Raw genomic sequence first — 14,936 nt, 5'->3', positions numbered from 1 at the left:
TAATTTTCTTTATAGAGGTCCTTCACCTCTTTTGTGAGGTACATTCCTAGGTATTTCATTTTCTTTGATGCTGTGATAAAGGGAATTGTGTCCTTAATCAGCCTTCCATCTTGGCTATTATTGGCATATACAATATGTGCCAATAACACATGTGAACATTGATTTTATATACTGAGACATTACTGTATTTTTTGATGTCTTCCAAGAGTCTTGTGGTTGAAGTCCAGTTAATTTTACTGGTTAAATATGTCTACTGGAGAATTTTAAATTATATTTCTATTGGACAACTTTCTTCTAAGATGTCCTAAATAAACATGTAAAAAAGAAGTAAGGACAAATATAATTATTCTTTCAGGGAAGAGAATGTCCCACACACTCTTGTCATGGCTCCCAGGACTTCCTTATTTCTCAGGCTGTAGATAATGGGATTGAGCATGGGAGTAAGGATGGTGTAGAAGACTGCCAGGATTTTATCTTCTGCTGGGGAGCGGAGATTTCTGGGCCGAAGATAGGTGTAGACAAAAGGTGCATAGTAAAAGGTCACTACAGTTAAATGTGTTGAACAGGTGGCAAAGGCTTTGTTTCTTCCCTCCTTTGAGCGCATATGGTAGACGGCAAATAGGACCCGACCATAGGAAGCAGTGATACCAAGGAAAGGAAGAAGGAGAAAGAGGGTTGTGCTCACAAAAACCATGTACTCATAGACCCAAGTGTCCATACAGGCAAGAGGCAACATGGCTGGTACATCACAGAAGAAGTGATCAATAGCCCTAGACCTACAGTAGGGAATATGAAGAGCATAGACTGTGTGTGCCAAGGAGTTCACGGACCCCAGTGTCCAAGATCCTATGATCATCTTCACACACATACTTTTACTCATGCGGATGGAATAATGGAGAGGATGGCAGATGGCCACATAACGGTCGTAGGCCATGGAGGCCAGGAGTAAGCCTTCAGAACATGCCATGGTCAGGAAGAAGAAACTTTGAATGCCACATCCCAGGAAAGAGATACCTTTCTGGCCAGAGAGGAAGTCAAATGCCATCTTGGGGACAGTGGTGGAGATGTACATCAGGTCCATGAGGGAGAGCTGGCTGAGCAGAAAGTACATCGGTGTGTGTAGACGGGGGTCTATGCGAATGAGGTGAATCATGGTTGAGTTGCCCACTGAGGCGAGGAAGAATACAAGGATGATAAGAAATAAGAGAAGAAGGCCAGTTTGATTTGGGGGAAATAATCCCAACAAAATGAAATCACTTGAAGTGTGATTCCATTTCTCCATGAAAACTCACTGCTTGGACTTCCTTGAAAGAAAAACACAAAAACAAAGCACAAATCATGAAATGAAACAGAGCAGAAGGATAAAATGGAATTCACTTTATTGTGTGTAGCATAAATTATTTTTTTCCTCCAAAACTGCAGCTTCTGTTGAGTCAACTAAAACATCTGAATTAAATGCTCCCTTTCCAGTTGTGCTTAGTAAGCATCTCAGCAAGTCTTAGATATAAGTCTAGCTCCATAGGCAACAAAGATAAATGAGATACCTAAGGCATTCCTTTCCAATGTCTCCAGTCTAGACACGCCACTCATGAGTTACCAACAAGTCACAGGAACTGAGGAAGGCAGGACTCCCTGCACGCCTTAATGTCTCAGTTGGACAGGGCACATTTACATGGGAAACTGGCATGTGTGACTCAGACACCTTCTGTATGCTTAAATCATCAGATCTCAGTCATCAGCCCTCTTCCTCATCTTTAATTTCTGGTCATCCCTCCCCAGCTGCATCTAGCCAGGTCAACCTTAACCTTAATTTTCTGCTTGTTAAAAAACAAACATAAAAAAATTTTCTGCTTGATACTCTGCCTCTCACGTTCTTTAAAGGCACTGTTATGCTTTTCCTAAGACTCACCATTCAAAATCACTGCCCTTGAGCTGTAGAACATTGTTTGTCCTATAAGATCCACCCTAAACACAAAATATTTGAATTTTTCTCTTCCATAATCATGTTTCTATTTTCTGAAGTGCTATAGATATCACTAATGTATAAATTGTCACATATAATTTCCCTCATATAAGTAAATTACAGATAATAAAGGTCACAGATTACATGATATGCATTTACATTTTTTCATTCTATTTTCTGGAGCTGTGAGCAATAACTAGTACAATAATGGAATTGCAACAGGAGAATGGCGATCACAACCTCTGTGTGTATCTCCTCTGTCTATAAGCATGTATACTCATATATACTCTTGCTGTAGGTCAGCATCTTTGAGATGCTATAAATTATGTAAACTGTTCTTCACATTATTTTATTTTTATATATTCTAAAACACAAGTTATGTAAATTCAATCATTTGTACTTTCATTTTTCAAATACTAGAAGTAGTTTTCATAGATGTGAAAAATAACTTTGTCAAATACAGTTAGTGATTAGATCAGATTATGAGCCTGTTTGGAAACTTCAAATTACTAGTTACAGTAGAACCTTCACATAGTTGGCCACCTTCTTACATTGTCCACCTCAAGTTGATCTAATGTTCATGGACCAAATATGCACCACATGTCGCTATCAGTACAACAGGCCTCGTTCTCTATGTTGATCAGTTTGTTACAATCCATTGGGTGGTCAACTTACAGAGGTTCTACTGTTTCAAAATCCCAAGTTTAAAAATTGTTGGGGAAATGCCTTACTATGTCTACAATGCCTCATTTAATTCAAATTGTGTAATTATTCCTCATTCATAAATGATTAAGCCTTATTCCATATTTTAGAGGAGGTGGAAGCATATGAGATTAGAGAGGATGTTTTTTCCCCCTGCATTTTAGTTTGTATGAAGAAAGTATCACAAGAGGCTCTTCTAATTTTCAGGTCCTGTAATCTTGCAGCAGAGTCAAGGACCTGCAGACTTGTTCAACTAGAAAAGCAGGTGTGAGCAGAAAGATAATCTTGACTTATAGCTTATATAGGTCTTCCTATTTAATTAATAAAACAATAAAACTACAATTTAATATTAATAAAATACATAAATCAAAAGAAAAAAAAGAATAAATCCCATTTTTTGGAAAAAAATTTCTAGCTTTTGTGCCCGGGCTTTGGAGGAATTATTATTTGTAACTCAAATCTTTATAGCTTCTCTTTTTCTCTTAAGTCGCCTCAATTCTAGAAATTTACTTTTTCTTGCACTCAGTTTCCCAAGCATGCATCAGTGGTGAGTATGGTATTTCTTGTATTTCCAATATATGTTTGGCGTTTTTCCTTACTTAGCCTTATCATGATATATTCTGTTTCATGGGTAGTCTTCTGTCTGAGGGAAACACTGATGCATCATTCTTTCCTGTATATTTATCAGGGGTAGTCATCTTGGGTTGCTTATTTTTCAGTAGTAAGAACAGTAATTTTTTGTAATTATTCACATTTTGTAACTTAAAATTAACTTATTTCATATAACCTTGGTAAGCATGAATAAAATTGTGAAAGGGATCTTGTCACAGGAAAATGAGAATGCATTTTATAGTTATCTAAGTGATAAACACTAACAATTAAGAGTACAGTCAGCAACATGACAGGCGCACAGTATGTTTGGTATGGATGTGAGATAGGATCATAGGCATCCTCTGCTGCTTATAACATTTTAGAAATAAAAACCAATGACCTAACAGATAAAGATAAAACCTAGGATTACCATCATTATGATATATTCATTCCCTTAAAAAGTTCATTAAGTTTCTATGTAATAGCAGTGCTGCTAGGTACTGTGGGGATTGTAACATAGATTCTGCAATCTGCAGTTAAAATATAGTGGGTGATGCCGACAATAGACCAAAAAACTTCAGTCTGATACATACAATCTGACACTGTGTAGTGACAAGAAAAATAAATGGATAGTGAGACAGTTGGATAAGAGCCCTCAAAAAAGCCAGGATATGGAGGTAATATTTAAGCAGATACAGTTAAAAAAAATTCTACTCAGAGTGAACAGTTAAGTGGAAATCCCTAGAGTTAAAGCCTATTTAGTTTATCAGGACATTAGCAAAGAGAAGAGCATTTTTTAAGCACAGGATGCAAGACATTTGTGTAGGACTCGGAGTTGGTTCTGGATAAGAGGAGTAGCCGGGCAGTGTGTCAGGATCTTAGTTATGTGTCTGGAATTCACAGAGGTGAATAGAGAGTTTCAAGGAGAAGGAGTAAATGGAAGACATGAGTTAGGAGGGAATCAAAGCATTTGAAGATGATCCTTGACATTTGGTCACTCACTTGGGGAGAGGGTGATGAAACGTTCTATGTCTCTGGCCTCACGTACCCACTATTGCAGAGTAGCCTTTCAACACATCTACTCGATGATGTGAATCAAATATTTGTCCTAGAGTGAAATTAGTATGATCATTCTTACTGATAAAATGTGGCCAGATCAGTTAAAAAATTAGTCTTTAGTATACATGACCTAGAAATTAGAAGAGCCCTTGGGATACTTTCTTCATTCCTTTGTTAATCCGGGTTTCAGTTTAGGAGAGAAAGGCACCAGCAGGGTTCCTAGAGATGTGTTTCCAAGAGCAAGCACTGAACAAGCAGGTTGGCTCTAAGTTTTTGTATTCCATGGGCCAGTTGTTTTGGAGGGAAACACGTTTGCATTTCGATTCTCTCCTGTGCAGATCAGAGTTCTGAGTGTCATAAAGATTGTTTGATTGTTTAACAAACAACTATTTTGTTTGTTAAATTGAAAGCTGGCATATTATGGAATAGAATGGTTAGTTCAGTAAATGTGAGACTTGAAGCTGTTAGGCCATGGGACACTGAAGTTGAAGCTTAAGGTCTATTTTTATCAACACTCGCTCTTTCTTAATTGGGCATGGGACCATTTTTATTGCACCAGCATTGCACAAAGGACCACCCTCTTGCTTACATTATCACTTGGAGAATGTTTTCCTGTGGCTACAAGATGGGTCTGAGATTACTGTCTCCCTTGATCAGTCTTTTTAACCTAAAGAAGGAAACTGACACAAAGTTAACAGAGAGAGTTTATTTGGGCCAAGAGTGAGAACTATAGTTCAGAAACACTTTCAAGTTACCTTGGAAAGTGCTCTAGAGAATAAAGGTAAGGTTTTTTTGTTTTGTTTTGTTTTTGACAAATCAGGAGAGGGGATAATTACAAAAATTGAGTTTTAGGTATTGTCAATATAAGTAACATTGGTTAGTGATTGGCTATACATTATTGGACTACTAATTATGAGTTATAATGCTCCAAAAATAGTATGTTAAGTTAATTTTATGGCTACTTGGCCTCAGTCATGGTAGAACCTACATAGCAATGAGCTGCTATAGGTAATTCCTTAGCTCAGGGGGGAGTAAGCTGTGAGTGCTATCTCATTTTTTTTGAGACAGAGGCTCTAACAGAGTCTCTATCTTGGGTAGAGTGCCATGTCCTCCTAGCACATAGCAGCCTCAAACTTTTGGGCTCAGGTGATCCTCTTCCCTCAGCCTCCCGAGTAGCTGGGACTACAGGAGCCCACCACCATACTCAGCTAGGTTTTCTATTTTTAGTAGAGATGAGGGCCTCACTGTTGCTCAAGCTGGTCTGGAACCCCTTAGCTCATGCAATCCACCCACCTAGGCCTCCCATTACAGGTGTGAGCCACTGTGCCCATCCTGCTGTCACATTTAAATGCATCTCTGGGCCTAATAATTTAAAGGGACTCAGGTTTCTAAAAAAAATTTTTTCTAATCCTACAAGATACATTGCTGAAATTTGTAGAGTTAAAAGAAGAAAAATCTCAGTTTATAGGACCTGATATATGTAAGGGTAGAAAATGGAAAGTCCTGAATTTATTTTGCAAAAGTTACAAGTATTATACACCTTTCAAAAGCCTCATAGACAATGAGCACAAGACCAATAAGCAAATTGTTTGTTGGAGCTTCAGTTGACTTCACCCCAACCACTTTACAGGACATCTGTGAAGAAGGACCTAAGCGAACTGTGTGTTCAGCCTGTACAGCTCCTCAGCATCTGTCCATGTCTCTGCTTCACTCCGTCTCTTACACTGAGGGTCTTAAGGTCACACCACTGAAGACCTGCATGTTTCATAACTCTAACATGTTCATATTAACTCTTTTAAAATTTTAAGTGCAGTCTTGGCTTTCTCGTTTTTTATGGAATTCCCTATTCTCTGTGTGGCAGAGTTTTCTTATAATAGAAAAACAGCATCTCCACAAGAATTCCCTGGCTTAAAGTTTGTCTAAATCAATCCACCCAGAAATATGACTGTGACTCACCTTGTCTGAAGTCCTTGAGTTTGTACTTCAGGAGAAGAGGTAGGTTTATAATGACAATTCCTGCTAGTAGTCCTTGAATTATTGAAATATTTAAGCATCAAACCGTGCTCTCTTGTCTCATAGTCTGTCAGGCTATGCAATAAGATCATATCCTTGACCAGTAAGTCCTGCACCAAACAAAACTCTCTGACATGAGAATCTATCTGCCAAAATTCATGAGAAGAAAATTTCCAAAAAGAGATTGTAACATTTGTTTCTCACTGTTCCTATGGTTAGTCATTCTCTTTATGTTGAAATCAGAAAACAGCCCCACATTCCTCTGTGAAATGTTTCTGTTTGCATACGTGTAGCTTAGTTATACTACCTCATTCCAGTTTAAAAAAAACCAAAACATTTCACACTTAATTTCCCCATGTTCTACTTTATGAAGACAAATGGATGAGCTGTTATATTTTGTATACAGAACCTTACATCATCAAGCCTTAGATATTTCTCTTTCTCCTCTAATTGATCTCCAATGTCCAAGTCCCTGGGGGGCATGACCTCGGTCATTTCATTTGACTTTGCTGGTTTGAAGGTCAATTCAATTCTCAGGGAAAATCAATCAGTTAGCTCTGCTGTATTCAGCTGCTACTCAGAATTAGACCAAAGATAGATGCAGTTGATTAATCCAGAACATAATTTGAGGGCTAGCAAAGATGTTTTAAGGTCCTTATAGAAATTTCTAGGTTTCATAAGTTAGAGAACTAAGGACTAAAGAGGTGCAAGAAGCACTTCCGGGGCTCTCCTAAGTTGTAATAGAACTAGCACCAGGGACAGTTTCCTGCTACTGTCTAGACAGTTTTCTGTTTTTCATTTCATTTAGGTTTTGCTAAACTTTGATATTTCTTTTATTCTGTTGGTTTTGGGTTTAGTTTGCTATTTTTTTCTAGTTACTGGAGATGTGATATTAGATAATTAATTTCTGAACTTTGTCTTTTTAATGCAGATATTTAAGGTTATAAATCTTCTCTTGAGGAGTACTTTAGCTGAGTTTCATATTTTTTGATTGCTTGTACCACATTTGTTGTTAAGTTCAAAGAATCTTTTTATTAATATCTTAATTCCATTCTTGACACAATAATCATTAAGCAGAAGGTTATTTAATTTTGATGACTTTGCATAGCTTTGAGTGTTTCTCTTGTAATTTATTTCTAGTTTTATTCATTTTTTCATAGAGGCTGTTATGTTTATTGTGCAGATATAGACAGTGATAATCCATTAGGGAAATTGAAAGTACAATCTTAGACAGAAATTCTACATGAAGAACAAAGAATAAGGTTAAAAGACACTCAAAGGAACAGGGAGAAACATACCTAACTTGCAGAAATGGTAGAAAAGCTAAATGTCCAGTTTTACTTAGCTGTGACCAACAATAGCAATGAACAGTCCTACAAAATTTATCTCCCACAAAATAAACTATATATCTAAAAATTATATGATGTTATTACTGTTCCATTGTCCACAGCTTTTTTTTTTCCAGAATGAAAACTGGGACTTAAGAGTAGTTTGTTTGATTGTGCAACATATAGGAAAATAAGTGTAATTTCATCAGAGATGGAAAGCACTGAGTTCTGCAAGTTTGGCCAACATGAGAATTTTATGAGGTGGCCAATGAGATTTCTAAAAGGCCCATTCAGAGATATAGACTGTGTCCTTTACTTTTATGAACTACCATTTATTTGCTTATTTAATGCACAGTTAACAGTAATGTTGAGTTTTGATTCTCTCTGTAGCTCCTTTGGTGATCTCACAGCAGTGAGCAATCTCATAGTCTCAGAGAGGTACTTTGACTTGGCAACTACCTCCCTGAAGCAGCTGGAAGGAAATCATTTTAATTTCATTTGACTTCAGTACTAAAAGCCATACTGACATCAGCTATTATAAGAAACTACCTCCTGGCCCAGTTGATAATACCATGTTAAAAGTTCAACACACTACTAGGAGAAAAAGTCATTAAATAACTCTACATAAGACACATTTAAAATAAATCTGGTTGAGACACAGTACAAAAATCACATATGTGTAAAATACATGAAACTATTTGTCAAGAGTTTTCTTATCTTCAACTTATATTAAAACCATTTTGACTACATTATCAAGAAGGTGAGCTTGTTGGATCTTACCAACAAAGCTGAAAGTTTCTTTGAAGGTTGACTTTTCATTAGTTATTATTTATCTACTTATTTTGCAAAAGAATGCAAAAATGTGATTCTTTCTACCAAATGCCATATACCCCTACATTGTGTTCAGTAGGTGAGAGCTTACCAAATTCACTCCCCCTCCACTTGAATTTAATTGTGTTTTTCTCTCGTGTGGGCATGTAGTTGTTCATCTACAGGTTTCATATTAGTATTGAGTACACTGGATGCGTGTTTTTTCCATCTTACAGTACTTAGGAGAATGTTCTCCAAATCCTTCCAGGTAAAAGCAAAGGATGTCAAAGCTCCATCTTTCTTTATGACTGAATAGTATTCCATGGTATACATATACCACAGTTTATTTATGTAGGGAGTCAGCCCACACACAACCCATGGGTATCCCCAATGCTTGACAGAGATGAGATTATAAAAGAAATAAAGACAAGAGACAAAATAGGATTTTAAAAGAGTGGGCCCAGGGGACCATCACCACCTAATGTGAGGAACAACAAAGGCCCCGTGTTCTGGTTAACTCAGTATTTATTACATACATGGTCTACAAATTACAAATAAACAATAATGGGGAAAGCAAAAAACTGCACTCTATGTCATCCTTTATGGTATCTACCACTTTAACTTAGCTACTCCTTCACTTCAGCTAAGTTGCTCTTTAACTACTTATACTCTATGTTATTTATAAACTAAAGAATTGGGATGCAGTCAGTGGAACAAAGAATGAAGCTTAGAAGCAGAATGTGAAAGCAAACAGCAGGTTTGACCACACACACAGTTTCCATAGGAGGCAATTAAGTCTCCAGGTCTCTGTGGGGCAGACATGCTGATACCATATTCATACCAGGAATGGGGAGAAAGAAACTGTTTCTCTTATCTAACCCCAAGAGATTGTTTCTCTTATCAAGGAGCCAGCTGTCCATGCTGTTCCCAGCACATCTCACAGCCACTTGTTCATCTCTAGAGACCTTTGTACAGGCTCTCCTTGGGGGAAGGGTCAGGCCTCAGGAGGACATTTCTTTGTCCTTTTTATCCAAGGTCTGTGCTGTCATGTTCAATAGACTTTTGGGGCTCCCAATATGCATTGTGGTCTCCCTGTGCACATACTCTGAGATGTCTACCTCTTCTATCTGTCTTTTATCCTGTGCTTCATGATCCACATTCCCTAGTTGTTAAAATATTTCATAAATTCCTATTTAAATAAATGCTTCCCAAATATGCAAATATCTTTCCCAAAGGGTAGGTTGTCCATTTGCTTTGGCTGTTGTGTCCTTGGCTGTACAGAAGCTTTTCAATTTAATTAAATCCCATTTGTTTATTGTTGCAGTTGTTGCTATTGCCATGGCAGTCGCCTTCATAGAGTCTTTCCCCAGGCTGATATCTTCCAGTGTTTCTCCTATTCTTTCTTTGAGGATTTTTATCATTTCATGCCTTAAATTTAAGTCCATTATCCATCTTGAATCAATTTTTGTGAGTGGAGAAAGGTGCAGGTCCAGTTTCAGTCTTTTACATGTGGATATTTAATTTTCCCAGCACCATTTATTGAATAGGGAGTCTTTCCTCCAGTGAATGCTCTTGTTAGGTTTATCAAAGATTAGGTGGCTTTACGTTGCTGGTTTCATTTCCTGGTTTTCTGTTTAATTCTAAATGTCTATGTCTCTATTTTTGTGCCAGTACCATGCTGTCTTGACCGCTGTGGCCTTGTAGTACAGCCTAAAATCTGGTATGGTGATACCCCCGATGCCTTGTTTTTATTACTAAGAACTGCCTTAGCTATATGGGTTTTTCCTGGTTGCATACAAAACGCAGAATCATTTTTTCCAAGTCTTGAAAATAGGATGTTGGTATTTTAATAGGGATGGCGCTGAATCAGTAAATTGCTCTGGGAAGTATAGACATTTTAACAATGTTCATTTCTTCCGAGCCATGAGCATGATATGTTCTTCCATTTGTTAAAGTCCTCTGCTGTTTCCTTTCTTAAGGTTTCTTAATTTTCTTTATAGAGGTTCTTCACCTCTTTTGTTAGGTATATTCCTAAGTATGTCATTTTCTTTAGGGCTATAGTGAAGGGAGTTGTGTCTTTAATTAACCTCTTATCTTGGCTGTTGTTGACATATACAAAAGCAACTGATTTGTGGACATTGATTTTATATCCTGAAACATTACTGTATTTTTTAATGACTTCCAAGAGTCTTGTGGTTGAGTCTTTAGGGTTCTCTAAGTATAAGATCATATTGTCAGCAAAGGGAGAGTTTGACCTCTTCTGCTCCGATTCCAATGCCCTTTATTTTCTTGTCTTGTCTAATTGTATTGGCTAGAACTTTCAGCACAATGTTGAATAGTAATGGTGACAGAGGACAACCTTGTCTGGTTCCAGCTCTAAGAGGAAAAGCTTTCAGTTTTACTTCATTCAATAAAATATTAGCTGTGGTTTGTCATAGATAGCTTCGATCAGTTTAAGAAATATCCCACCTATGCCTATACTCCTCAGTGTTCTAATTAGAAAAGGATGCTGGATTTTATCAAATGCTTTTTCTGCATCTGTTGAGAGGATCATATAGTCTGTGGTTTTACTTCTGTTGATATGGTTTATAGACTTGCATATAGTAAACCAGCCTTGCATCCCTGGGATGAAACCTACTTGATCATGATGTATGACTTTTTTTGATAATACTGTAATCTATTGGCTGGAATTTTGTTGAGAATTTTTGCATCTGTATTCATTAGTGAAATTGGTCTGAAATTCTCATTTTTAGTTGGTTTTTTCCTGGTTTTGGTATCAGAGTGCTGTTTGCTTCATGGAGTGTGTTGGGGAAGATTTCTTCCTCCTCAATTTTTTGTAATAATTTCTGCATTATAGGGATAAGCTCTTCTTTAAAGGTTTGATAAAATTCTGGTGTGAAGCCATCTGGACCAGGGCATTTTTTTGTTGGGAGATTTTTATTGTTTCTTTGATCTTAGTGCTTGAAAATTGGTCTGTTCAGGAGATTTATTTCACCTGGGCTAAGTCTAGGGCGAGGGTGTGATTCCAAATATTGATCCCTTTCCTTCACATTGTCAAATTTCTGGGCATAAAGTTTCTGGTAGTATTCAGAGATAATCTCTTGTATCTCTGTGGCATCCGTTGTTATTTCCCCTTTATCATTTCTGATTAAGGTTACTAGAGATTTTACTTTTTATTTCTAGTTCTGGCCAAAGGTTTATCTATTTTATTTATTTTTTAAAAACCAGCCCCTTGTTTCATTAATTTTCTGAATGATTCTTTTAGTTTAATAACTAGGATCTATACAGAACTTCAATTAATCTGCAAGAAAAACTCAATAATCCCATACATCAATGGGGAAGAGAGATGAACAGAACCTTCTCTAAAGAAGATAGATGAATGGCTAGCAAATACATGAGAAAATGCTCATCATCCCTAATTATTAGAGAAATGCAAATTAAAACCACCCTGAGATATCATCTAACCCCAGCAAGAATGGCCTATATCACAAAATCTCAAAACTGTAGATACTGTTGTGGATGTGGAGAGAAAGGAATACTTTTACACTGCTGGTGGGACTGCAAACTAATACAACCTTTTCGGAAGGAAGTATGAAGAAACCTCAAATAACTCAACCTAGACCTTCCATTTGATCCTGCAATCCCATTACTGGGCATCTATCCAGAGGAAAAAAAACCTTTTATTATAAAGATACTTGTACTAGGCTGTTTATTGCAGCCCAATTTACAATTGCTAAAATGTATAAACAGCCTAAATGCCCTTCAACCCAGGAATGGATTGGCAAGCTGTCGTATATGTATACCATGAAATATTATTCAAAAAACAGAGATTTTGCAGCTGGATGGAGGTGGAACACATTATCCTTAGTGAAGCATCACAGGAATGGAGAAGTAAGAATCCTATGTATTAACTTTGATATGAGGACAATTAATGGTAATTAATGACATGGTGGGGCATAGGGGAGGAGGTGAGCACACAGAGAAGGAAGAAGGGGGTGAGGGTAAGGACAAGAAAAAAAAAAGAAAATAGTGACTAATTCTCACATAAATTGGATTCCATTTTGAGTGAAGTACATTATTTAAACATTACTTTTTACTCCAACTTGTTAATATGTTGTTTAGGATACAGGATACTGCATCCTCATTTAAAAGTGAATTATGTTTGTAATTTCACCTTTATGATAATATATTTTCTCCAATTTTAATATCAGGTGTATCCAGATTAAGTAGAATGATTTTGAAGTATTTCTTCTTTTTCTATTGTCTATAAGATTTGGCATGATCTGTTTTTTGAAATTATCTTTTATTTTTATTTATAAATATTAGTTGTCTATTTTTTGAGACTTTGGAAAGAAAAATAATAATAAGTTAATTGATGACTCTCTACTGAACCTCAGAGTCAAAGCATTCTATAATAGACATACTCTTATTTGACAATGTGAATGTTATTTTCTTTGCATTACTATTATTATTATTGCTTAATACTTCTCTGCAGCAATCATCTGATTTCTTTTCTGAATGTATTTATCTTCATTCATTCTTTACGAGGTTTTTGTTTCTAGTCCTTATCTTAAATATTGTTAATTATTGTTAAATTTTAAGCCTTTTTAATTCTGTGAAGGCAAAAAGTGGAAACCTAATAATGACACGTATATATAAAAATAAAAAAATAATAAAAAATTAAAATAAATGCTTCCAGAAGATGGCTTCCTCTGCCTCTACTCCTCAGCGAGTTCTCCCACATTTCAACCCACATATTTATCCATTAGTGAGTTGATAGGCACTTGGGTTGTTTGTACATCTTGGTGATTGTGAATTGAACTGTGATAAACATTTCAGCCCAAATGTCCTTATGACAAAATTATTTTTTTTCTGGGTAGATGCCTACTCGTGGGATTGTAGGATCAAATAGAAGGTCTACTTTTAACTCTTTGAGGATTCTTCATATTTATTTCCAAAGAAGCTGTAATAGTTTGCAATCCCATCAACAGTGTAAAAGTGTTCCCTTCTCTCCATACCCTCACCAGCATCTGCGACTTGTGGATTTTGTGATGTGGGCTCATCTAATGTGGTAGGTGATATCTCAAAGTGATTTTTATTTTCATTTCTCTGATGATTAGGAATGATGAGCATTTTTTATGTGTTTGTTGGTCATAAATCTGTTTTCTATGAAGAAGGCTCTGTTTATGACTCTTGTCTGTTTATAAATGGGATTGTTTTACACCACAGTTCTACCAAACTTTCAAAGAAGATCCTGTACATGTACTGCAAAATCTATTTCAAAACATTGGTTTATGAAGCAAATATCACCCTGATACCAAAGCCAGTGAAGGACCCCAACAAGCAAAACTACAGACGTTTCACTAATGAACCTTGATACAAAAATAATAAAATCCTAGCAAATAGAATACAGCTGCATATTAAAAAAAATTATACATCCTGATCTGGTGGGCTTTATCCCAGTGGTGCAAAGTTTGTTCAACAAATGAAAATAGAAGCAAAACAAAGACCATATGATCCTCTCACTAGATGCAGAAAAAGCATTTGAACATTCAGCATCCTTTTCTGACAAGAACACTTAAAAATAAGCATAGAGGGCACATTTCTTAAACTGATGGAGGTTTAAGAAATCGCCAACATAATACCAAATGGAGTAAAACTAAAAGAATTCCCACTTAGAACCAGACATGGGTGTCTACTATTGCCACTACTATTCAAAAATAATTCTCAAAGTTCTAGCCAATGCAATCAGGCAAGAAAATGATATCAAAGGTATCCAGGTGGGAACAGAGGATGATAAACTTTCACTCTTTGATAATGACATAAATTTACACTTAGAAAACCCCAACAACACAACCATGAGACACTTGGAAGTGATTAAGAATTATAGTACTGTCTTGAGATATAAAATCAATATCCACAGAGCAATAGCCTTCATATACTCCAGCAACAGTCAAGCTGAGAAGCAAATCAAAGGCGCAATACCCTTCACAGTAATTTCAAAGAAAATGAAAGATCTGGGAATATATCTAATAAAGGAAGTGTAGGTTCTCTACAGAGAAAATTATGAAACCATGAGAAAAGAAATAGCAGAAGTCATTAACAAATGGAAGAACAATAACAAACAAACAAATGGAAGAACAGATGCTCTTGGCCGGGAAGAATCAACATGGGCAAAATGTCTATACTACCCAATGCAATCTGTATGTTTAATGTAATCCTCATTAAAATATCAAGAGCAAACTTTGAAGACTAAAAAAAAGGTCTTTATTTTGTATGGAACTAGAAAAATTCCTCTGTAGCTAAGACAATACTTAGTAATAAAAATGAAGCTGGAGATGTCACTCTACCAGATTTTAGATTATACTACAGGTCCACAGTGATCAAAACAGCATGCTATTGACACAAAAATAGAGACATAGATCTATGCAACAGGATTGAAAACCTAGAGATGAAACGAACCACATCAC

At 36.3% G+C, this 14,936-nt stretch overlaps 1 protein-coding gene across 1 annotated transcript; it reads right to left on the bottom strand.

The window, feature by feature from the left end:
• Window positions 1-339: 339 nt before the first annotated feature.
• On the bottom strand, window positions 340-1,296 carry LOC100946860 (olfactory receptor 2L13). Its single transcript, XM_003795900.2, has one exon. It carries the CDS (start codon window positions 1,280-1,282, stop codon window positions 344-346), a length of 939 nt encoding a protein of 312 aa, XP_003795948.1. The 5' UTR covers window positions 1,283-1,296; the 3' UTR covers window positions 340-343.
• Window positions 1,297-14,936: the final 13,640 nt, after the last annotated feature.

This window comes from Otolemur garnettii, unplaced genomic scaffold, assembly GCF_000181295.1.
Source record: "Otolemur garnettii isolate 467f Iridium unplaced genomic scaffold, OtoGar3 scaffold00097, whole genome shotgun sequence".
Classification (NCBI taxonomy): Eukaryota; Metazoa; Chordata; class Mammalia; order Primates; family Galagidae; genus Otolemur; species Otolemur garnettii.
The sequence above is the reverse complement of the archived record's forward strand: the minus strand, read 5'-3'. Positions and strand labels throughout refer to the sequence as shown.